Source organism: Mesocricetus auratus, unplaced genomic scaffold (genome assembly GCF_017639785.1).
Source record: "Mesocricetus auratus isolate SY011 unplaced genomic scaffold, BCM_Maur_2.0 Super-Scaffold_6730, whole genome shotgun sequence".
Classification (NCBI taxonomy): Eukaryota; Metazoa; Chordata; class Mammalia; order Rodentia; family Cricetidae; genus Mesocricetus; species Mesocricetus auratus.
In genome coordinates, this window is record NW_024429184.1 from 54,327,779 (window position 1) to 54,353,648 (window position 25,870).

Here is a 25,870-nt window from a genome sequence, read left to right on the forward strand (position 1 = left end):
TAGAAGCTGTAAGTACCACATAGAACCGGCTTTCAGGAAGACAACCTTTGTAGGGAAAAGGAATAAAGAGCGGGCAATGCAGAGAGGCAAAGGTGTAAGACAGAAAGTAGGCAGCGTGACCGACTTTCTCTTTCTGACTCCCTTGGGTACGTTCCTGTAGTTCATGTCTTTAGGAAGTGTTACTGAGCAGTGTACTAGGTCCCATGTCTCAGAGACTGATGGCCCAAAGGTACAGGCTTTGTCACATGTTGCCACAACATCTTATTTCATGTCTCATTGCTTCTTTTTATAAGTCATCCCTCCTCCACTTTTATCTGTGCGTAGTGAGATGTTGAAATGAAATGATCCCAAATCTATTGTCTTAGACAGGGTATCACTATGTAGCCCTGGCTGGCCTAGGACTCACTATATAGCCCAGGTTGACCCTGAGCTCACAGACGTGTACTTGCCCAAGTGCTGGGATTAACGGAGTGTACCATCATACCTGGCTGATTTTACTTTATATTTATTTACTCATTTATTTATTGAGACAGGGACTTCCTGTGTATCCATGGGTGGCCTGGAACTTGCTGTGCAGCAGACTAGGCTGGTTTTGAACTTGTGTTTTTCCAGCAGCTGCTTCTGCCTCCCAAGTGCTGGGACTAAAGGAGTGCACCACCATGCCTGACTTTGGAATTCTTTTCCAGACGTAGGGTTGTATGAAAATGGCTAAAGCTTTAGTCATAGTCACTCACCATAGGAAATCTTGAAGGGAAGCAGTCTTAGTCAGAATAAAGGGTCGGGGTCTGTTCTGGTGGAGATCCAGGTTGGGGCCCAAGGCTGAACCTACCCATACTTTTCATGACCAGTGCCACACTCACTCATGACTGGGCTGTAGAATCTAGAATCCTATGAACTGAAAGAGTTGAGTCAGGCTTAGTGGTACAAGCTTGTAGTGCTAGCTCTGAGGAGGCTAAGGCAGGAGACTTGGGAGTCTGAGGCCAGCGTGGGCTACAGCAAGTAAGACACTGTTCTTGGCTAAAATTAATGGAGTGTGTGGTGGATAATTGGTCATCTATGCTTTAACTAAACCTTTAGCCTACTACATGAGCTCAAATAAAATATTAACGTTTGTTCTGGTGTAGGCACCCTGAGTCTGAGTGATAAGGAAGTGATACCAGGGCTGATAGCCCGGAAGTGGAGCCTGGTCAGGGCTGAGTTCTCTGTCCTTCCCGTCAGCAGGCAGCCCGCCTTCCCTTCCTCCCAATACCTTCATGCTCGCTTCCACTCCTTCCCCCACCAGAACCAGCCAATCCCGTCTCTCTCACAGGCTCACCGTGAAGGCATCCCGGCGAGTCTGAGAACTTCAGATCATAATATATATATATTTAAAAATTATTTTACAGGGCTGTAAAACATTTTGGCTTAAACCGAAAATCAGTGCTTTCGTGTCACTTAGATCTTTGATTTTATGCTTATTGGGGGTTTATTCGGTTGTGTGCGATGACTGTAACTCTCTTGGACATATTTTTAAGGAATGTTGATGTGTTCCCAAAGCACTCTTGTGTGTTGTCTGGCCTGAACCGCTTTCCATTGAGGAACACTGTAGACCTGCTCTGTGTACTCTCCCACACCGTGTCCGTGCTGTGCCTTGTTTAATGAGGGGCCGGTAAAGAGATCTGGCATGGTCTAAGCCACCGATGTCCAGTTTCCAGATTACCTAGTCTTGCAATTACATGGTCTCCAGCTTAAAGACAAAGCACACAAGTCTGTGTACAATGACACCATGTGGTCTCTCAACTCCTTCCTCTTTCCTGTGACAGCTCAGTTGTCATCTGTGCCTCCATCTGGCTGTGGCCACTGTGTAGCTTCCAGGTTCTCTCCCGCCTGCACTACTTGAGTGTTCTGCTGGAGGGACCTTTTAGATGACACACACACACACACTGGCTGTGCCCTCACTTAAAACACTCTCTCTCTCTCTCTCTCTCTCTCTCTGAGAGTCAAATCAGAAAGACCCTCAAGGGTTAGTCTTGTCTTTGACTCTGGGTAAACTATGTAATCTCAGAGGACCTCAGTTTTCTGGTAGAAATCACTATTCTCATTGGATGTGACTTAATTTTGTTTGCTTGTTTTCTTCTATGGAACATGTTCCTAATGGGAAAAAGCATTCTGGTTAAAAAAGCAGATTTCTTGTTAAAGCATGGTGAGGTGACTTTACTAAGTACTTTTGGGGTAGGCATGGTGACCGCTGTTCTGGACTGTTGCAGAGACTGGGTCAACCCCTGATAAGGCGTTGGCCAGTGTCAAGGAAAATCGGAGCAATCAGGCACATTCAGGCTCCACCAACCTAACGGGAGCCTTGCTGAAGACTTTAGTCCTGGGAAATGAGACATCACCTGGGGCGGGGCCATTGAGAGGCCTGATTAGGTATGGGGGTTAGATATTAGGGATGGGGATTCTGGTTAAACTGACTTAGTAGGTTTGTTTGCTTAAACTGGATTTCTACAAACAAGTACATAGGTGGCCTGAAAGAAAGTTTAGAGGCCTGACTAATGTTTGGTCAAGCAGAGAATCTCTGTTAAAGAAAATTTCCCCTCATGGTGGCTGGCATAAAATACTTCAATAGGCATTAGTCGTATTCTGCGCCTTTGTCGTTTAAAATAGCTTTCCATTGGATTCTAGGAAAGAGCATTTAAACTGAAGAGCACGTGTTTGTTGGATTATCTTTTCACAACTTTCATGATTTGAATGTGAAAATGATATATTTTCTCCCCTAAGCTAGACTTTCCCTCCATACTAAATACTAGTTACGAGCATATAGAAGCCAGATAATACCTAGAAATTTACTTAAGGCAAAATGAATATTCAGGGATGGAGAAGTAATTTGGCATGGGGGTTGCTTTTGGCCTCCTCTCTGGTCTGCGGGTTGTTCCAGGTTCATAGTCTTAGGTGTCGCCACCACACGTGGTCCAGGTCTTGCCTCTGCTTCCAGTTCTGTTTTCAGGTGCGTCCGTGACTTGGAGCGTCTCCTTTCAAATCAGCCTGCCTGGTTTCAGAAACCTCAACTGTGTCACCTGTACGATGTGTGACTCTGGTGGCTGCTCAGCCCTTTGAGCCTCTTTAGTCATCTGTCAGTGGTGACAGCAATCCCCATGTCACAGGAGTCAGTGTGTAAATGACTTTTTCTGGAGTTCTTAGCTCTGATTTGGATGGCTATGGTTAGTAATTTTCTTGGAGATAAGAGATGACTGCATAGTTTGCCTGTGATTCGAGCATCTCCCATTTGGTTCTTCTGTCCTGTCTATGTTTTTATATCCAGGTGATGTCTTAAAAACCTGCGCCTTTACATTTTAATGCCAACGATTTGCTGCCCCCTGCAGGTTAATGTGAGAAAAGCAGACTGAATTATTGCTGGCTGACTTTGCTAGACACTTTTGATAACCAGGTTATCTCAGTGGTCCTGAAGCCAAGTATGGGCATTGCCAAAGTCTTTTTCTTTCTGAGATGTTTATTTTTATAAATAGCCTAATAAAATATTTGAGAATCAGGGCTGGAGAGATGACTCAGCAGTTAAGAGCATTGGCTGCTCTTTCAGAGATCCTTAGTTCATTTCCCAGCATCCACGTGGCAGCTCACGTCCATCTATAATTGGGTCTGATGCCCTCTTCTGGCATGCAGGCATACATGTAAATGAACACCCATACATAAATAAATAAAGTTAAAATATTTGAATATCTCTTATGTGGTGGTTTGAAAGAAAATGGCCCCCAAAGGGAGTGGCACTATTAGGAGGTGTGGCTTTGTTGGAGGAAGTGTGTCACTGTGGGGGTAGTCTTCGAGGTCTCTTTTGCTCAAGCTTCCCTTCCTGTGATAACTAGTCAGCTTCCTGTTGCCTTCTGGTCCAGATGTAGTCAGTACCACATCTACACACATACCGCCATGCTCCTGTTGTGAAGATAAAGGACTGAACTTCTGAAACTGTAAGCTGTCTCCTCAATTAAATGTTCTCTTTATAAGAGTCGCCATGGTCGTGGTGTCTCTTCACAGCAATAGAAACCCTAAGACTCCTTATCTGAGAAATTTGGGGCTACATGTATTCTAATATTTTTTTTTGTTTGTGTTGTTGTTTGGGTTATGGAATGTGTTTGTAGACTTTACTGATTGAAGATGCCTCATTTGAAAAACCCGAAACCAAGAAATTGTAATGGTTTTCATATTGAGTATTCCCACCCTATGCCAGCATCCTCTTTGGTTCTCTTTTGGAATTGATATTCCCCCATACATTAGCAGTTTGACTGTGTCTATCTCCTTGCCTATTTAGACTTGCAAAATAATGTTTATTTAAAAGTATGGAAGAGGTTTTACTTCAGGAGGCAAAGTTTAGTACTTGAATTCTGCTCATGCTCTTTGAGTCCAGGGTCATCAAGAACTTAGTCCTGAGCAAAACATTAAGATGGAATCAAATGACGATTTTAGCTTTATGTTGCACTGACTGATGGCGGCTCACACGCTTGGTCTCCATCCTCAGTCCCTTGCTGCTCTTGCCACACAGGAACACACACAGGCTCTGGTCCCGACAATACGTGGCATAGTAGCAGCCTGTTTCACAGTGATCGGATCGGGCTGGTGTTGGAGTGTGGGTGCCATTGCAAAAGGCAGGAGCTGCCCCGTTGGCGGGATGCTGACCTGAAGGCTGGACTGCGTTTGTAAAACAAGGAAGTATGGAAAGATTTAAAACTGGAGATGAGATGTCTGCTATAGAAATAGTTACTTGAACAATCCTTCCAAGATGTCTTGGAGGGGACTCATCTCGGATACTGTCCTGTTGCTGTGACGAGAGAGACATCATGACCGAGGCAACTCTTAAAATGTTTCATTGGAGCTGGGCAGTGGTGGCGCACGCCTTTAATCCCAGCACCTGGGAGGCAGAGGCAGGCGGATCTCTGTGAGTTCGAGGCCAGGCTGGACCGATAGCCTCCAAAACAATACAGAGAAACCCTGTCTCGTAAAAACAAAAACAAACAAAATGTTTCATTGGGGGTTTCCTTACAGTTTCAGAGCCTTCGTCCATGACCACTGTGTCTAGAAGCAGACAGGCATGGCGTTAGAGCAGTCACTGAGAGCTTTACATCCTGATCCATAGGCAGCAGGCGGAGACACACCGATGCTGGGCCTGGTGTGGGCTTTTGAAACCTGAAAGCTCCCCCCAGTGACACACTTCCTTCAACCAGGCCACACTTCCTAGTCTTTCCCAAACAGCTCCAACCAGCTAGGGACCAAGCATTCAGGCATATGAGCCAATGGGGGGGTATCTTCATTCAAACCACCACATTCCACTTCCTGCCCCCACGGAAGCCGTAACACAATGTAAAAGGCATTTAGTCCAGCTTCAAAAGTCCCCATAGTCTCTCACAGTCTCAACACTGTTTAAAAGTTCCAAGTTCAGTCTGAGGCAAACGCTCAACTCTAACCCCTATAAAATCAAAATCAAAAAGCAGATCACATACTTTGAACATACCATGGGACTGAATATGCAGGTCATGCCAGAAGAGGGAAAGGGGAGGATAGTGAGGAAATACTGGGCCAAAGTAAGACCACAGCCCAGCCGGGCAACCCAAGTCACACAACGCTGTGCCTGATGCTGGGAGGCCATTAGATGGCTCTTGCCCTCCAGCCCAGCCGGGCAACCCAAGTCACACAACGCTGTGCCTGATGCTGGGAGGCCATTAGATGGCTCTTGCCCTCCAGCCCAGCCAGGCAAACCAAGTCACACAACGCTGTGCCTGATGCTGGGAGGCCATTAGATGGCTCTTGCCCTCCAGCCCAGCCGGGCAACCCAAGTCACACAACGCTGTGCCTGATGCTGGGAGGCCATTAGATGGCTCTTGCCCTCCAGCCCAGCCAGGCAAACCAAGTCACACAACGCTGTGCCTGATGCTGGGAGGCCATTAGATGGCTCTTCCCCTCCAGCCCAGCCGGGCAAACCAAGTCACACAACGCTGTGCCTGATGCTGGGAGGCCATTAGATGGCTCTTCCCCTCCAGCCCAGCCAGGCAAACCAAGTCACACAACGCTGTGCCTGATGCTGGGAGGCCATTAGATGGCTCTTCCCTCCAGCCCAGCCGGGCAACCCAAGTCACACAACGCTGTGCCTGATGCTGGGAGGCCATTAGATGGCTCTTGCCCTCCAGCCCAGCCAGGCAAACCAAGTCACACAACGCTGTGCCTGATGCTGGGAGGCCATTAGACGGCTCTTGCCCTCCAGCCCAGCCGGGCAACCCAAGTCACACAACGCTGTGCCTGATGCTGGGAGGCCATTAGACGGCTCTTGCCCTCCAGCTTTGTTGGCTGCAGAACACTTCTCTCCCTTGGGCTGGCTCCAACCCTGTACACAGCTCTCCTTGGCAAGTATCCCGCATCTCTGATATCGCCAATATTGTCCAGGCAATCCAGGCTTCACCTTCAAGCTTTACTCAATGGTCTTTTCGGGCCTCCATGTGGGGACTCCCTGCCACATACCTGGTCTCTTTGGCTTTCCTGAAGGTACAAAAGCTGTCACTCAGTGAGCTTTGCCACCCCTTGATTGTGTCTCTGCTTCTGAAAACACGCTTGAATGCTGCTTGTCAGTTCTAAGTGTAGTTTCCGAACAGGCTTGTTTGTGTTACTTTCGCTCCTTTAATAGTTCTTGTGCGTGGGCCACTGTTTTGGTACCGCCACGCTAATGATTATTATAATTGTTAATTACCTTTAAAAGTTAGTACGCCACAAACCCCATGTCAAGTGCCTCTGTAATGTGCACATGGCTACACATGGATCTCACTGCTGCACGTACTCTTCTTACATGTATTGTGGTACTGGCTATGTGTTCAGCAGTGTGTGTTTGTTTCTTCCGGCCTGTCCATGTGCCCTTCATCCATTGGCTGGCATCGTGCCAGGAGGGGCAGCGTGGCAGGGAGTGGCGTAGACTTACAGGAAGAGGAGGAAGCCTTCCCTAGTTCTCAGTGCATCAGTCTGTGAGCTGGGGATGCTGGGAATGGGTGGCTAGGCTGTGGCTAGGGTGAGTCACAGGTGTACGGTTTAAGAGAGAGGGCACTAGAAAACTCAGTAATCAAATCATACGTCAATACAGCATCTTGAAAAGGTCAAAATCAGTGCAAACAAAACCTGTGATAACAGAGTATCAAAAGTTAAAAAAGGCAAGTTCAGTGACTGAATTACCCATGCGGAGCCACTCTGGAACCTTTCTCTTCTCAAGTTTACTGTTTTGGGCTGGGTGTGGTGGTGGTCCACACCTTAATCCCAGCACTCTGGAGGCAGAGGCAAGTGAGTATGAGTTTGAGACCAATCTGGTTTACACAGTGAGCTCCAGGACAGCCAGAGCTATATATTGAGACCTTGCCTCAAAGAAAATTCTTTGAATTCCCTTTGATTTTACAAATTAAAATATGTGTTAGTTTGTCTTGTCGTTGTTGTGAGAAAATGCCTGAGAAAAGCAGCTTGAGAAGAGAAGGGCTTCTTGTAGCTCCCTAGTCGAGAGGAAACACCCTGGGCTTGGTGTTAGGAGCCTGAGGTGGCGGCTCCTAACACCACATCCATAGTCAGGAAGTCAGGAAGCAGGACAGGCTCGAGGACTGCAGGACCTGCCCCGCTGATGCTCGGCTGGAGCGTAAAAGCAGGCTTGTGTGGGTTTTGGGTGGCTTCTTTGATTTTTTTCCTCTGTGTTTTATCTGAGCTGGCCTTTAGTCGGGGCAGGGAGAGGTAAGCGCTGAAGATGGTTGCCACGCTGGCCCCTCTTAGGAATGAGGTCTTCTCAACAGGGGACTCTGTTTCAGGGAAGGGGCGCGATGGGTTTAGAAGTCTCCACATAGAAACAGAGCTGTTTGTCCTGGAGACTGTAGAACCCAGGCTGGCTTGGAACTCCCAGCCTCCTGTCTCAGCCTCCTGAGCGCTGGGATCACAGGTCTGTACTGTCCTACCGCATGACACGGTGCTTAAAGCTCATGTCAGCGAGTATAGGGCTAGGGAAAGCTGCACCGAGTTTCCTGCCTTCCCTCCCACGTGGAAGGAGGCAGAATTAACTTCTATTAGGGCATTTGACTTGCTCCTGTATGGAGGTTGTCTGCACAGGGAGCTAATGAGCACACCACCTCTGCTGTGGACTGGTGTGCAGGGCTAAAAATCTTTCATCTACTCTCTGCTGATTTATTTGTGCAACGTTCTAAAGATAGGCTTTTGTTTTGTTGAGACAGGATCTCCTGTTGCCCAGGCTGGGCTTAAATTTGGTTTTAGTTGAAGATGGTCTTGACTAGCGACTGTCCTGTCTCCTCCTGAGTGCTGGGATTGTGGGCATGCTTGTGTCTAGTGTAAAGGTAGATGATGTGGGACCCCATTCTTCTGCTGTCATAATTGTTTGGAGACGGAGACTGAGAGTATGAGTGGAAGCTGAGAGACCCGCATATTTTTCAGCGTGTGTTTTGGCATTCTAAGTCGGTGGTTTTTATTGGCTATCCAGATTTTTCTTTCCTCTTTCCCCAAGATAGCCATATCACATCAACATGCAGAAAGAAGGTGTTTGACTGTAACCTCAAGGACTTTGTTCTAGTTGGGACAGTGGAGCAGCTGTAGGGGGATTTAGCTTAGCTTTCACATTTGGCATGCTGCCTTTTTTCCTTAACCCCCAGGTCTGCTGAAGACAGAGCCAGTGGCCGAGGAAGGAGAGGATGCTGTCGCCATGCTCAGTGCCCCAGAGAACCTGTCGGAGGAGGAGCAAGATGAGCTGAGACGGGAACTTGCCAAGGTGAGAGCCGTCCTTCCTGGACCTTTGCCTTCAGTGTTGGGCCTTGCGGTTTCCAAAGCCGCTGGTAATGTGTACGGGAAGAGGCTCAAGGCGCCTGCGCAGCCTCCATAGGGCAGAGGAAGAGGGTGACTCTAGGTCCTCAGGTGGATCAGGTGCAGTGGGAGGCGGGGAGAGGTACGGTGTCAGATCCTAGAACAAGTGTGCACTGCTCATCCTTGCCGTCCGTCTTGTGGGTGCAGGCCAGCTTCCTCTCCAAAGAAAAACTTTGCTTCAGGCTTCAGCCCAACTTCCAGACAGAGTCCCAGCTCCCTCGCTCCATAGCCTCCTTCTATAAAATTCTGTTGTTACTCTTTTTCGTCTTCTTTTGTTTCTTCATGACAGGGTTTCTCTGTGTAGCCCTGCCTGTCCTGGAACTCACTCTCTAGACCCGTCTGGCCTCGAACTCAGAGATCCACCTGCCTCTGCCTCCTGAGTCCTGGGATTTAAGGTGTGCGCCACCACTGCCTGGCATATGAGGTTTGGTCTGTTCCAGTGTACAGTTCGTCAACATTCAGTGTCTTGTAACTGTCACCTCTCTCAGGTTCTGAAGAATCTCCCCCTGTTCCCAGGAGCCCCTTGTACTCACCGAGGAGTCACTTAGCCTCCTCCTCTTAGCTGGTTCCCCTCCCCTGTGGATTTAACTGTTTTCTGGATATTTCACATATAATATGTGGCCTCTGTGTCTTGGTGCCTTCAGTCAGGTACTCAGTATCATGCTTTTAGGACTCATTCCTGTTGTGTCATCTGCCAGTAACTTGTTCCTTTTTTATGGCTAATAATAGCTCATTGTATTTATCTACCATATTGTGTTTTGTTTTTCACACATCTATTGATGGCCAGGTATATTATTAACAACTTGGATAATGAACTAGCAACAATTGTGTACATGTGTGTGTGTGTGTGTGTGTGTGTGTGTGTACATGCACACGTGTGCACACACATATGGAAGTCAGAGGACAACTTTCAGGAGTAAGTTCTCGCCTTTCACCAAATGGATTCCAGGGATGGTACACAGACTTGGTGGCAAGCCTACATTTTAACTTTTTAAGGGAGTCACCTAACTGTTTCTCACACCCCACTTTCCATCCCTATGCTGGGTTCTTCCCATTCTTAGTAAAACAGATTCCTCCTTCATCCTTTTGGTTAAAGCTGTATGTGTCAGTGGGAGAGAGATAGAATTCCATTGTGGTTGTGTTTGGGTTCCTCTAACAACTGGTGATATTGAACCTCTGGTCATGCACTTATTGGTCATTTGTATATCTCTGGACAAAAAAATATGCATTAAGTCCTTTGCCCATTTAAGAAATGGGTTGTTCTTCAAATGTGAGAACTATAACATACATACATACTTCTGTACCCTTACCATATTTGTGATTTCCAAGCATTTTCTCTTATTCTATAACTCACCTTTTCACCTTCTTGCATGTAAAAGAAGTGATAGGAATTCAGTTTGGAAGACATTTCTTAAGGAGCGATTTAGGAGGTTGGGAGGAAGCAGGCCCACATATATACATGTGGAGGCCAGAGAATGCCTTTTCATGCCAACCATCAATCAAACACCATCCACTGTTTTAAATTTGTTTTGACACAGGGTTTCTCTGTGACCTGTAACCTGCAAGCTCCTGGCATTTTCTGTCTCTGCCTCCACAAAAATGGGGTGACAGTGTATGCCACCACACTTAGAAAAACAAAAGCAAAAACAACCACCACAAAAACCCCATGGACTCAGGGGATCCTCATGTTTACACAGCAAGCACGTCTCTGACTGACCTATCATCTCCCCAGCCAGAATGGAAATGCTCATTTGTATATTATCATCTTCACCTTTTAAATGGTTTGTTTATATTCCCAGGGTTGTGCAACCATCACTGTGTGCACTAGAACATTTTCATTAGCTCAGAAAGAAACCCTGTTCCTATTGGCAGTCACTCTGCCTCCTTCCCCAACCCCTAGCAACTGCTAGTTTAGTTCTTATCTGTAGATTCACCTGCACTGGGCATTTCTTATGGATGTCAGTTTAGTCTGTGTTATGTTGTGTGACACCATTCCTTGGGCGACCTGAAAAAACATCTACTCACCTCAGATAGGGAACCAACAACAGACCAAAGTACAGATACCACCAAAGTCTAACTCTGAAATAGTGAGTTCTATTGAAGTTATTAAAAGAATATGAATGAGCCGGGTGGTGATGGCTCATGTCTTTAATCCCAGCACTCGGGAGGCAGAGGCAGGCAGATCTTTGAATTCGAGGCCAGCTTGGTCTCCAAAATGAGTTCCAGGACAGTCAGAGATTTTACACACAGAGAAACTCTGTCTTGAAACGCCCCTCCCCCAAAGGTGGGGGTGAGTGATATGAGTGGGAGGCTACTTCTAGGAGCAGAAATGACTCAGAGACAGCTGTGTCAATCACTAAAGCCATGGGAGTTATAGGTGACAGCTCATGAAAGCTGGGAGTCTGAAAATACAGCGTAACTAGTGAAACGGGTCAGCGCCCCAGAATGTCTTTTCTGGGTAGCTCAGTTGGCCTGAGCCTCTTCTAGGCTGCTCTGCTGGACTCTTCTGGGAGGTACAGCTGCTCTGTGTCCCTCCACCCCCATCTTGGCTGGCCTGAGCATCTTCTAGGTGATTTGTTGATTAACATTTTCCGGGCAACTGCGCTTGTCTGAGCAGCTTGCACTATCTGTCCAGTTTCTGGAACTTCTTGAAGCTGTTTTGAGTTGTTTACTTTATGCATTTGAGGGGTGTCCCTGCAGCATGGAAAGTTTGACCTCTCTTTACAACTTCCTCCCTCCTTAACATCCTGTATTTTAAGACACTTCCCTGAGGAAACTACTACTATACCAAGCCATCTTTGGTGACGGTTGCATCTTTGACTTGCTGTGATGTGCTCGTTTTGCCTATGGTGGTCTTATAGCAGAATGATGTTTCATCATATAACCACAGCTTGCCCATTTGATGGACATTTAGGTTAATTTCCTTACAGGCCTCCTGTGAGCACATGTGTATGCATCTGTTGGGGGGCATGGATTTTCATTCTCTTAAATTCCTGTCAGAGGCATTACAGAATTGACCATAGCTGTGCGTTTACACACACTGTATCAGCCCGGGAGGAGTTGTTTCTCCAAGTCCTGGCAGCTGCTTAATGTCTATTTTTTATAGCACTCCTAAAGTGGGTGTGGGGTGGCTTATTAATGGATGATGCAACCTGAGAGAATTGTCTTGTTCCTTTTTCCATTTAAAAATCCGATCATTTGCCTTGTTATGCCTTTTTATGAACTGTAAGTTTCTTCATGTGTTTGGCACAGTGCACATACATTGCCATAGACTTTGATATTTTCCTTATTCTGTTGGTTTCTTTTTGTCTCATGATAATGACCTCTGAAGCACACAGTAGGTAGGCTTTAAGGTTTTGGAGGGTGGGTGGGTTTGAGATAAGGTCTTTTATAGCCCAGGCTGGCTTGAACTCATAATCAAGGATGTCCTCAGCCTCCTGATGCTGCTGGTATCACCTAGCACATGGACCTCTGTGCCCGTTTTATTTTGAAAACCTCTGCTCCCTCTCCCATTTGTTTATACTGTATGTATTGCATCTTTAAAAAAAAAGCTTAACTAGAGTTTTGAACATTTGCCTCCATGTTTTGCTCTCAGACTAACACTGTTTAGCAATTGGATACAGCTTTGTGATCCATTTGAGTATTTTTGGGGTGTGGACTGAGTTAAGGGCTTCCCTTTATTCTTTTGCATATGGAAACCAGCTACCTGCGCCACACTTGTTTGGAAAAACTCGCTGTTCCTTCTCTACGAACTTCTCTTGACACATTTGTCCGTTTATTTGTGACTCTCAAGTCTGCCCCATCAGCCTATGTGTTTTTATTGTTATGCCAAGTACCCCAGCCTCCATTGCTGCCCCTCACAGCAGTTTTCACTCACGCTTCCCTGTGTCAGCCGCGCTCTACTACCCTCTTAAGGCTAGTCTCCCTTTCCCTCACCCACCCATGAAAGAAGGGGTTGTAGCTGCCAGTGTGCTGCAGTAGCATCCCCTAGCCAACAGAAGCAAGGGGTCTGAGACACTGGGCGTGCCTTCCTGGGGAGGACTACAGTGGCTGGCCTCTCCGTGAAACTTAGAAAGAGACATTCGTTCTTGGTGATGTCTGAGAACGGGGGTGGCAGCTCACTGTTACTAACTGGCTGAATCGTACAACTATGTTCATCCTTCCTCTGTCCCAACTTTCCAGTGTGTGTCGGAACAATCTGAACAACCAGCTTTAACATTTGAATCCTCTGAGCACAGGGTTATGCAATTATTTTGGACTCAGTTGCCAGTTAATGAAATCTCAGTGCTGTGCTGGTATAGCTCCCTCCCTCCCTCCCTCCCTCCTCCCTCCCTCCCTCCTCCCTCCCTCCCTCCCTCCCTCCCTCCCTCCCTCCCTCCCTCCCTCCCTCCCTTCCGAGATTCTGTTTTATCCTCTCTCCATTGTTGAACAGCATATCACTTTCTGTTCTAAAGAAACACTTGCTGGTTGAAACTGACTCAGCAAAGCTGTTTGGTGCTTTCCAAGGTTGTCTTGGCTTTAGGATCATTGGCTTATGGAACAGGTCAACTGGGGCTGAGGATGCCTCTGGGCAGCAAGCCTTGGTACATGAGTTGTAATGAATATAGATCTTAGGAACCCTATTTCCTTTTTGGTCCAGTCTATTTGGTGCTGTAAGCCTCTTGTATTTTCACAGGCATGTCCTTCTTTAGGTTGGGAACATTTTTGTCTATGATTTTGTGAATATATTTTCTGTGCCTTTGAGTTGGACTTCTTCTAGCCCTATTATTCTTAGGTTCGGTCTTTTCAAGGTGTCCCAGATTCCTGCATGTTTTGTGGTAAGGATTAGTTGGATTTAAAATTTTCTTTGACTGATGAATTTATTTCCTCTGTCATATCTTCAGTGCCTGAAATTCTCTCTCCCATCTCTTGTATTCTGTTGTTTATGCTTGGGTTGTGGTTCCTGATCTTTTACCCAGATTTTTCCATTTCCAGAATTCCCTCAGTTTGTGTTTTCTTTATTGCCTCTATTTCAGATTTATGGCTTGAATAATTTCCTTTACTTGTTTCATTGCTTTTTCTTGGTTTTCTTTAAGGGATTTGTTGATTTCTTCCAATTTTTTGTCTTTTCCTCCATTTCTTTAAGGTAATTTTTCTTTTCCTCTTTAAGGTCCTCAACCATCCTCACAAAGTTACTTTTTAGGTCATTTTCTTCTGCTTCACCTGTGTTGTGCTGTTCAGGTCTTGCTGTTGTGGCACCACTAGACACTAGTGGTGCTGTATTGCTCTTTATACTGTTGGGTGTGCTCTTACCTTGTTGTCTACACATCTCTTCCTCTAATTGGCATAGGTGGAGCTTGTGCTTCAGGGGTTTTCTCTTTCTCCAGTTGGTATAGTTGGGGGCTGTGGCTCTCTTGACCTCTCCTTCAGGTACAAGCAGAACAGAGCCTCTGGCGAACGCTCCTCCTGGTGGGGGTGGAGATGGGGCTGAGGGTCCAGTGGTTCATGTAGTAGCAGGGTATCTCCAACTAAGAAGCAGCAGTGGATGCTGGCTGGGACAGATGCTCTTTCCTAGAGGAACTTTTTGCGATAGTCTCTGGAAGCTACTGCTGGAAAGCACTGCTATCCTCTCACTCAGCGATCGCTCTGCACTCATGGGCCTGAGGCTAGGGCCTCCCTCTGAGGCTATGGGCCCGGAGCTCGGACAGAAGCAGGTGGATCTCTGCAGCCTAGAACTCAGAGATCCACCTGCCTTTGCCTCCTAAGTGCTGGGATTAAAGGCATGTGCCACCTCCACCTGGAAAGAGCTCTGTGAATTTGAGGCCAACCTGGTCTGTTTAGAGAGTGCCAGCCAGCCAAGAATGCACAGTGAAATTCTTGTCTTGAACAAATAGACCACCCCCTGAAAGTAATGGTAGCATGGCTTGTGTTGATGTTCTTAATAACTATAGAGCAGCTCTGGCTGTATTTTCTCCTCAACTCTGTTCTTCATAGGTGGAGGAAGAAATCCAGACTCTGTCTCAAGTGTTGGCAGCAAAAGAGAAACATCTCGCAGAGATTAAGCGGAAACTTGGGATCAGTTCACTTCAGGAATTCAAGCAGAACATCGCCAAGGGGTGGCAAGACGTGACAGCGACCTCTGCGTATGTCCCCTTGATTGTACACATTTCTAGACAACGTGAAGGGTGCCTTTTCACCTTTTCCTTCGGTAGCGGGAAAGGAGGGGGTGAAGATGTTTTCATTTTCTTCCAGTTCTTCAGAGCACTCGATTCTTTTCTAGCTTTGGTTTTCCTGAATAGTCTAAGGGATAGAGAGCAAAAAGCTCTCATGTACAGGTTGTTCATGTCCAGGCTGCCGGTTCATATTCAAGTTCCAAAACTGTTCTGTTGGGTGGTATTCCTCCCTTCCTGATTTTTTCTTTTCTCTTTGTCTTCCCAAGGTTTTAATTCCTCATAGTCAGAAAATACCAAGTGGAAAATTCTAGACATAAAACTCATGATGTTTTAAATTGCATGGTATTCTGTGTAACATGACTAACTCTTTTGTCATCTTGTTTTGCATAGCTTGGGGCATGATTCATCCTCTTTTCCATTATATCCCTTGTATATATCACCCGACCCTTAGTTATTTAGTGGCTACTTAAGAGAAGATGAGGTGTAGATAGGGTTCAGTGTAAGCTGCGATTATTGGCATCCACTAGTGACCTTAGATCATACTGCCATCAGTTGAAGGATGGAACTACTGGGTATTGGTTTTCCCAGTATGCACACAGTGATATTTAGTCCCCAGAATAACCCAGTAGATTAGGTGGTAAGATAACCCCAAATAAGGAATAGGTTCAGGTAAATGACATTTGGAGGTTACAAAGTGGTGGATTCAGGATTTGAATTCAGGTCTGGCCATCTGTAGAACTGCTCTAATAAATAGTCTAAGATTTTTTCCATCACAGTCTCTCAAGTATGCTAATAGCAGAGACCAGCCCGTTAGTTTTCTGGTTTTGTGATCACACAGATTGTGATACAGCATTATTACCATGCAGATGCAACTTTGATTCCTGGTGTGGGAGGAACAGGCTTCTAGCAGTAGATCTGCCTTTTGTGTTTGAGTTTAGCTTGTGAGTTGACAAGATTAGGAACCACTGACAACAGTAGCCATGAGACCATCCATTACCTCACTTGACAGTATCTGAGGGGACCTTGACTGTGTCTTCCTCCCTCTCCCTCCGTGTATTGGGAATTGAACCTGTGGCCTTGCTCATCTGGGCAATGGTCTACCATTGATCTACATCATTAGACCAATACCCAAGTCTTTGTTTGATTTTTTTCCCCATGTTAGTTGGCAGAATAAAACATGTAAGGGACTAATTTTTTACTATATTAACCATAAACCATGTTTGTTACTGGTATTTGATCTTGATGTGGTAAGAAAAAAAAATACCTAGCATTAATTTCTGCAGTGGGGAAGCTTGACCCTTTTGATAGAGTCCATGGCTTTGCTTGGTTAATAGTTACAAAGAGGAGTATCATTTCTATTTTTATGTTACAGCAAATGTCACACTGTTTTAGTTAGGGTTTCTATTGCAGTGAAGAGATACCGTGACCATGGCAACTCTTGCAAAGGAAAACATTTAATTGGGTGTCTTACAGTTTCAGAGGTTTAGTCCATTATCTTCATGGCCCTGTGCAGGCAGACATGGTGGTGAAGGAGCTGAGAGTTCTACATCTGGCAGACAGCAAGAAGTGAACTGAGACCCTGGGTGTGGCTTGAGCATATAAGACCTCAAAGCCTGCTTCCACAGTGACACCCTTCCTCCAGCAAGCCCACAACTGCTCCAACAAAGCCACACCTCCTAGTAGTGCCTTTCCCTTTTGGGGGCATTTTCATTCAAACTGCCACACATACTATAATAATTTTGTGTATTGGTATCTCTTATGTGAAAGTCGGGCAAGTTCTTATGTGGTAGGTTCAGCAAACTGAAAAAACTTTCTCGTATGCCCATTAAATTTATTTGGATATTACAATTTACATGAACTATACCTTTTTTTCTGATCCCTTTATGTTAGATAACAATCTAAAAGGCACCCGAGATATTTGATTCTCATTTTGCTTTGTTTGGTTGATGTAGAGAAGGGGGAAAGAAAGATGAGGTTTCAAATCTGACTCATTTTCAGTTTTGTTTCATGATTGGTTTTAGCGTGTTACCCCTAAAACACAGCTCTCATGTAGAGGGAAAGAAAAGATAGTTTATCCTTGAGCCACGTGTGACAAACTATGGTCTATGAACAGAGATTCAGGTTGCCCTGAAAGATATGCTCTACTAAAGAAGTGATCACATAAGATTGCATTGGTTCCAGAATAAATAAATCCAGTGGTTGACTAGGGCCACCGGGAAGCCCACAGGTAGGCGAGTTAAAAGCACAACGGAGAAACTCTTGGAGGTTTCAGATGTTATTAGACAACAATCTTAGCTTTTGGATGATTAGCAGCTCATGATCTGCTGAGCATACATTTTTTTTTTTTTTGGTTTTTTTGAGGCAGGGTTTCTCTGTATTGTTTTGGAGGCTGTCGGTCCAGCCCAGCCTCAAACTCACCGAGATCTGCCTGCCTCTGCTTCCCGAGTGCTGGGATTAAAGGCGTGTGCCACCACTGCCCGGCTGAGCATACATTTTTTAATGGTTCCGCTTGTCATAGGATGCTAGACACAGGGAAACTGCTCTCAAAGAGATGAAAATATCTTGAGATAAGTGGTCTCTAGCCTGCAATATTTGCTGTCTGTAATCACAAAGTTCAGTATTTTTCCTTGTAGAATATTGGTGTGTATGTGTGGGGTAAGAGGACAACTTCACTGCTGTTTCCCAGATGCCAGCCATTTAAAGAAAAATTTAAGTTTTATTATTATTTTGTTTTGAGGCAGGGTTGCTCACTATCCTGGAACTCATTAAGCAGGGTAGGCCAGCTGGCCAGTGAGCCCCAGGGACCCTTTTGTCTGCTTCCACGCCCAGCCTTTCTCACATGGGTCTGTGGCTCAGACTCTGGTCCTTAGAAGGCAGGCACTTTATTGGCTGAGTTACCTGCCCAGGGCCTGGCCTTGTGGAACTTTGAATACAAGTGCAGCTTTCTTGTGGGAGGGCACACCCTAACTACTTGGTCCAGTTCTTTCTAAACCTCTGTCCAGGACACTGCAGAAGATCATGGTGGAGGGATCATTGCTGCCCTGATAGTTATGTAAAACATTAGCAGTTCTTAACTTGAGTTCTTCAACAGGTGATGACACTGCACCAGAATTTATAGAGAAGCATAGCTGACATTCCCCCTTGTTTATCGTAATTGACTGTAGATACAAGAAGACATCTGAAACCTTATCTCAGGCCGGACAGAAGGCTTCAGCTGCATTTTCATCCGTTGGCTCAGTCATCACCAAAAAGCTGGAAGATGTAAAGTACGTATGCATTTTCCCTCGCTCACCCAGGAGTCGTGGCAGCCTGAACTGGTGCTGTGATCACTGTTGGTCCCTGTCTGTGGGTCGGGGTGCTGCCATGTTTCTTCTGTTAGAGTGGGGAAGGACTCTTCACACCAAGGCCTGAAGTGCTTGCCTGAATTCTTCTAGGCCTAGTATTGTAACCTCCAAATGAGCATCTTGTGAGTCCCTTTAAGGGCTGTTGAGAAATTCTGGTTGCAAACTTTTGCATCAGTCCTCAGTCCCGCAGTGTTAAGTGTGTCTCTGGTGTTTACAAACGTGTGATTGTGGGCAGAGCCGGGTCTTTCTGGGGACAAGTACAAGAGCGCTGAGATGCACGCCTGCTCGGGTTGAGGGCTTCACTGTTTGTGTGTGATATTTGTATGTCCCGGTGTGGTTCCAAGGTGCTCATGCGTGCACTGGTTTGTACTAACCCATGAGCTTTACATATATTCACGATCAGGCCCAGGTCTTGACTTTGAGTTTCTTTTTTAAAACTGTGCATTTGTATTTGAGATTAATTTTCAGATTTTTTTTTCTTGTCTTTTTGGCAAGATCACTTCATGGTGCCTTTGGGCGTCCATCTACCACCACGATTAGATAGAGCGGAACATGGACGACATGGCTTATGGGCTGTACTTGTGTTGGTGTGCACACTTTCTGTTTGTCTTTTTCTAAGCCTCGATCGCATGACTTTGTATTGTTTTATGTGTGGGGAATGATAGGTTTTACAACCAGAATTTTGTTAGTTGAATTGATCTGGTAAATCAGTATTTCATACTGTGTGTTAAAATCCATTTCCTCATCCATTATATTTGAGAGTACCGTTGTTCTAATATCTGTCTTAAGGATAGATTTCCTGAACCTCCGACAGTCATGCTTATGGAGCGCTTCCTAGACGCTCTCACGCCTCTGAATGCTGACTGACTCTTTAGTGCTTTAGGGGCTCTGGAAAACACGCACCCTCATAAAAGCGGGTTATGTAACTGTGATGGATTGGTCAGAACTTCCTGTCTGTTTTAATGCTTCCTCTGGCTTCTTACAGACTGCAAGCCTTTTCACATTCCTTTAGGTAAGGAGAGCTGAATGTCTGCTGCTGCCTAGCAGCTGTGTGAGATGAGTGTGAGAGATGAGATGTTGATGTCTCTGCAGATGCTCGTGTGTGTTTGCCATGTGGTTCTGCATTCACAGTAGCTTCTGCTTGAGTGCATTTCTAACTCCAATGGAGGGTTCCTCGTATACCATGTGTAATGGACCAATTGAAAGAAGAATTTGACACTGCAGCACAAGGGATATGGAGATGATTCTTGAAGTTTCAATTATTATTATTTTTACCATGGCATACAGAATTCCTCCCTTTTAATGTCTGACTTTGTTTTTCGATGCTTTGGTTTTTTTGTTGCTTTTTTGTAGGGATGTTGGAATTCTTCATGTGGGTCCTATTACGTAATTATAATAGACTGCATATGTACTGTCTCGTGGTATTAACTCTTCCATCTTATAAAGGTTTCAGTATGCAGACATCAGACAATATCTGCCTTACTAGCCTGTAGACTTTACAGTTTCATTATTTCTCCACTAGCTGTTCTTTGACCATAGGTTTATGGTTTGTCAGTGGAAAGGGGGTGTTAGAAAGTACACATTGTGCCTGTAGGAGTCCCTGTGATGACTCTGGTTATGTGATTATATTTGTAGGTTTTGGAGGAGGTAGTGGGAGATCCTTAGACAGTAAGCAGGAGGGTACCTCGGTCTCCATCTCTCTTCTGACTGTTGTCATCATTGCCGTAAGGGACCCGTGATATGACTTAGCAGCGACTGTTCTTTTCCTTCCATCCTGTCTCCCTTTTCTGGTTGGTAATTTTTAAAGTCAGATTACAAAGTGATGAGTTTCATTATGACATTTGCATATATATGTCATTATATATTCTTGTTATTCATCATGGCTCCCCCCCCCCATCTTCTTCACCCCTCACTGGTCTCTTTCTACCCACCAATGGTCCTCTGTTCTTTTTTTGTGTTACATGAATTCCATTATCCTCTGATGTTCCTAGCCTCCCTCCCTCCCTCCCTCCCTCCCTCCCTCCCTCCCTCCCTCCCTCCCGATCGCCTCCTTCTCATGGTTGCCTTTCTACTCCCTCTCCTTCTCTTGGATAAGCCAACGGATACATACATAAACTCTCATTGTTGAACTGTTTAAAGTTGAGATTATGATTTTAAAAAAATCAAGTAACCAACGATAAGCAGCTGTGGAAAAGTGGCTTAAGTGCTGGAGGCAAATGAGTAAGAATTGAGTCACATAAGCCATTCTAGCACAAGAGCGCCTGCTGTGGCAAGATGTGAAGGCCGTACCCAGAAAGCAGACACAGCTCTTGTCAGAACAGGAACAGGTGTCTTTGAGTGGTGTGGAGGAAGGAGCCAGGGCCTTGAGAATCGAGGACTTGCAAGTACTTGGTCTTCAAGCGGTGTCATGTGTGGCATGAACACAAATGCCTGTGGAGAGTGACATGCTTCGTTCTTTTCCCACACTGTTAGCAAGATTAACGCTGATGTGTATAAGTAAGTTCAATGTGTACCATCTTATTACATCAGAAACAGAGTTTTGCTCTTCTAAGTATTTTTAGGTTACCTTATTTCATTTAGAAATATTGATTGTACTGCACTATCTTTAAATTAATAAATTTTGTTTTTGAGAGTTTCACGCATGTATAAAATACATTCCCCAGCCCACTCTTCCCTCACTGCCACCACTGCCAGCTCCCCTTGCTCTCCACAGATGCCCTTCCCATGTTCTTTAGTTTTTGATTACTTCAGTGCCCCACTGAATTTCACTAGGGCCATCTGTGTTACCCTAGGTTTGGAATTAACCATCACAGCATTGTAGGCTCACCAGTGTGTACACAACTCAATATTATGCCTCCCCATCTCCGAGAATCTATTAGCTACTAGCAGTTCAGCAGTGAGACCCCACAAGTCCTTTCTTCTAGGCATAGCTCCTAGGAATTACACGATTGCCACCACTGTATCGGGCTTACAAGGTGACATTCCATAGCCTTCTCCTTATCTTCCAGCCCTTGTATTCTTTTTGTTGTTGTTGTTGTTTTTGCTTTTCAAAACAGGGTTTCTCTGTGTAGTTTTGGAGCCTGTCCTGGAATTCACTTTGTAGACCAGGCTGGACTCAGATTCACAGAGACCCGCCTGCCTCTGCCTCCCGGGTGCTGGGATTAAAGGTGTGCACCACCACTGCCTGGCTAGCTCTTGTATTCTTTCTGCCCCATCTTCCACAATGTATCTTGAACTTTATGGGAGTGGTGTAAATGCTTGTCATGTTTTTACTGACAAATAACTAGTGTATATCACCATGTAGAAATCAAGTCTTTTGATGAAAACTTGGAAACAGAGGAAAAAGGTTTGTCTTCTAAGCTCTGTAGTTCTTATAGATCAGAGATCAGCATAAACCACTTAATCTAGTTTCATGTTTTCAGGCATGTAAAGAAAACAAGTCACATCTCTCAGATCATGAGGGTCAGAGAGGAAAATTCTGGCCACATTCCTTCAGGAACCATCTAAGGAGATAGGCTGGTTCCCAGCCCCAGCAGCATGATCCCCATCCGGGGGGTTCTGGTGGGAGCTAAGAGGACATCTGAGATCACTTTTGCACTGCTCTGAAACAGATGGTTAAAACCATTAACTGTTTGTCCTGAGTCATCCTCATGTGGCCAACTCCAGACTAGTGACTTCATGCTGATGTCATTTTGGATGTAGAAAGAGAAATGTACTGTGTTTTGCTAACTCAAAGATTTCAGCATTAGTATTTTCTTTTTTAAAAATACGATCAGTTAATGAGTTAGCATTTGAGATTTAGATATCTATAACATTTGAGATTTCGATATCTGTAACAGTGTTGTCTCGTTTAGGGAGGGATGGAGGAGAGGAAAGGACAGGAGAGAGGTAAAGAGAGGAGAGATGGAGTCAGGGAGAGAATGTATGAGAATAAGCTCTCTGATGTTTTGAAAACGAGAGCTCAGTTTGGCTGGGATCTTGGTGGGACAAGGTAATGAAAACTGATCCCTGAGGTCCCTGGGGACAATCACTGACCACCCCTGAAAGTAGTACGTATGTTTCCGCTTCTTTTTTTTTTTTTCTATACATAAAGGCAACATACCAAGTGATGCTTTTATAATGTGGAGAACTCCTTTAGAAGTCCCTTCTCACTTTAACCACTGCTGCCTTTTAACACAAGCAATGGTCTCACAGCATCCAGGAATGATTCAGTGACTCCATTGTTTCGCTTCTTACATATCTAGGAAGAAATGCCAGTTCATTTTGTGTTTATTTCACCAGGAGTTTTCATTTCAAATGAGTATTTCTTCATATATACATACATATATATATAAAATATCAATCAATATTTTTATTTGTTTTGGGGTTTATCAAGGTCATTTTAGACAATTCTTTTTTGCTGGAAACTTCTGGTCTTTGTGGGAAAAGAAATCTCTATGAAACAGTATCTTTTGATTGGGAGTTGAACCATTGTAATAACTTTCTCCACCTTTCACATTTCCCAATTTTAGTTAGTAAAAGTGTTCATTCATTCTGATGTAGTTGTTAAATGTTAATTACGTGTCAGACCCTGTCCTAAGAACTGCAGATACTAGAAACTTTTAAGAGAGATAATCTACCATGAAAATGATGTCATAATAATGGCTAATGGTTATATGTTGAGTAAGAAAATGTGAGCACTTCCAAAGTAGGTGTGGTTATTATTTTGGTATTATAGTTGGGAGGACACTGAGCTACAGGGAGACTAAATGACTTCAAGGTTACAAAGCCAATGTAAGTGGCTGATGGTTAGGATTTGAACCCAGCAGCTGGTCCCAGAGCTGACTCTCTCCCCAGAGCAATGCGCTGGAGAGTGAGTCCTGAGCCCTGGGCATTGGCCAGCACTCTTGCTCTTGTATTGCTTGTGTGAGAGCAACGTGGCACTGCTTTTAGAAGCCTGCCCGCCACATGCCCGGTATCCGCACAGCAGCCTTTGGTCTTCTCTGCATGGTCCTTCTTTCACGTCCTTGCTCCGTCCATCCTCATTATTAGAGATGGAAGGATCAAACAACAGTGTCAGAAACTAGAAAGAAATTAAATAGCTAGTTCGGCTTTTGAAAAGAATGAGAATGAGTAAGGGCGAATTTGGGATGGAGAAGGTCGCACTGAGAGGCAGCCCTCCCTGTGCTGCGTGTCCTCGTCATGCTTGGAGATGCCTATCTTTGTGTGCCGCTTTGAGGTCCACAAATCAAGGTGGGACATTGTTAACAGATTATGCTTCCCAAATGTGATGGATCCCCATAGCTTCTCAAGCCGTGACTCTGGCTTTTTGCTCTAGAAGGTTCTATATTGTGTTCAACTTTGAATGAAATTGGACATGATGTGTCAGTTGAGGAAGCTTTGTCTAACTTTGTGTAGGAGGAGCCAGGAATGAAAGAGCAGCTGCCCCTGTACTCAGTGCGGCCTAGCTGCCCACCAAGTGAAGTGCCGTCTGGATGTGGCTGTCGAGGGGATTCGCTGATGGGACAGGGTTGGATTGATGTGTACGACTCGTTCTTCCCACTAAGATGGCTCTCAGAAGCAGAGACCTTGCCTTCAAAGCCATTGACTTCATTCTCTGTTTTAGGAGTTTTGTTTTGTTTTTGTTTTTTTAATTGTAAAGTGGAGCTACAGAAAAATACCCAAATTCAGCCCAGTGATTTTTCATAAAATAAGCCTTATTATAAACAGATCCTTGTCTTTTCTTAACAAATTGTCTCTGAGGCATATTTAATATGTGTTAGCTTGTGTACTGGCAAGAAAACCCAGTCTAAAAGCTTTTTATATGATGGTAGGAACAAGTCCTAGATTTGTGTGTGCCTTTTTTTCTTTTTTTTTTTATGAGACAGGGTTTCTCTGTATTGTTTTGGAGGCTGTCGGTCCAGCCTGGCCTCGAACTCACAGAGATCCGTCTGCCTCTGCCTCCCGACTGCTGGGATTAAAGGCGTGCGCCACCACCGCCTGGCTTATGTGTGCCTTTTAAAAACTGAAACTGTATCCATGTATTTCCTCCCTTTGTTAATCTTGTCAAATTGTGTGTGAATTCTGTCAACAATCAATTTATCATATTTGGCCACTACTTACCTTCTGTGGACGGAACTTAGTAGCTTCTCATGAAGGGAATGTTCTAGTGAAGGATGTTTTCGTTGAGGAACAGAAAGTGACATGTGTGAGTTCAATGCAAAAAGGGAATGCTTTGCACAAATACAAAACTGTTGGTAAACTAAGGAATGGGGAGACAGAAGCCCAGCCTCACTCGAACCAGCCTGACTATTTGAATAGTCCGAGGTAGCGTCTGGAAACCTAGGACATCTGGAAGTCTGCCCTCTCCTACCCTGCCTTGTACCTGCATGGCTGTCTCTCCCTCCTCCTAACCCGACTGAGCTTCCATTTCTCTTTTCTTGGGAAACAGGCTTTCTCTGTGTTTTAGGGTTCTTCCATGGTCTGACGGTTCCTCCACAGCCTTTCTGTTGGTGTGACATTCCTGCTCAGAGATCACTCCAGGCTGAGACAGCAGCTTCCTGTCTGATTTCAGGGTCAGGCTGTTGTCATAGCTCCAAACACCCCATTCGGTGCTGACAATCTGCAGATTGACAGGAGTTTAGAAGTGCTGGGGTGCTCCTCAGGTGTATCACAGGAGTCAGGGTCAAATGTGCTTGTAGGTATGTGGCTCTTCTGGGCTCTTTCTTATGTTTTTGGTTGTGAGTCTAGCCTTTAACAGAGGAACCATCTCTCTAGCCCCTGGGCTCTTTCTTTAGAAGTCTATGTGTTGATTCAGGTTCTGCTGTTCAGAATTTAGAAGGATTGTCTTCCCTACAATTATGGGAACGGTACACTTGAAAGAATCAAATAGAAGAACTGGTACCTTCCCCCTCCAGTGTAATTCATGCCCAAGATGCAGCCATAGCAAGGCCTCCTCTGTAGGGTGGAGAACTTGCTGTGTGACAAACAGAACAGCACAGTGGTGTCCCAATTCTCTCTATTACAGAGTTTCTGTTTTCATCTGTATATCCAGATCATATGTATAATTACATAGTAATGTCAAGCTAAACTTGGTACCACATAGCACGTTGCCCGCTGTAACAACAGTCTCTGAGGAAACTTAGTCATAAGCACAAACACTTTTAAATGTCATTAAGGATTAATATTTGAACTGTTTGCTTTACCAAAAGGAAAGATTACTTAATAAAAACCTGTGGTAGTGACCAAAATATTATGTGCAAAACAGCAGTGCGAGCAAGAGCAAAACACAGAGGTGTTTTTGTTTTTTGTTTTTAGGAACCCAAGAATGAAGACATTGTCAGCTGGTGAGCTGGTGTCTAGGGAGGGTAGCTCAGAGCAGGCTCAAAAGCTTTGCCATCCAGTGGGTTGTACTGTTATGGGGTAGAACCTCAGAATGTACAGAGCTGAATGGTACATGAACAATCTAGGGAGTCTTGAGATAAAGTATGAGCATCTCTAAGCGAGGGACAGAGGCTGGTACTGCTG

At 45.0% G+C, this 25,870-nt stretch overlaps 1 protein-coding gene across 5 annotated transcripts in view; it reads left to right on the forward strand.

Annotated features, from left to right (window-relative positions):
* The window catches only part of Tpd52 (tumor protein D52), an 85,456-nt gene that overhangs the window by 52,898 nt on the left and 6,688 nt on the right, over positions 1–25,870 (forward strand). For 3 of the 5 annotated variants that reach the window (XM_013110968.3, XM_040741392.1, XM_005066783.4), the window contains exons 2-5: positions 8,661–8,776; positions 14,842–14,990; positions 18,185–18,286; positions 19,350–19,376. In XM_013110968.3, the coding sequence (XP_012966422.1) occupies positions 8,661–8,776; positions 14,842–14,990; positions 18,185–18,286; positions 19,350–19,376 (394 nt within the window). The remainder of the gene's footprint in view (positions 1–8,660; positions 8,777–14,841; positions 14,991–18,184; positions 18,287–19,349; positions 19,377–25,870) is intronic. The other 2 variants (XM_013110967.3, XM_005066784.4) reach the window with 1 other exon arrangement.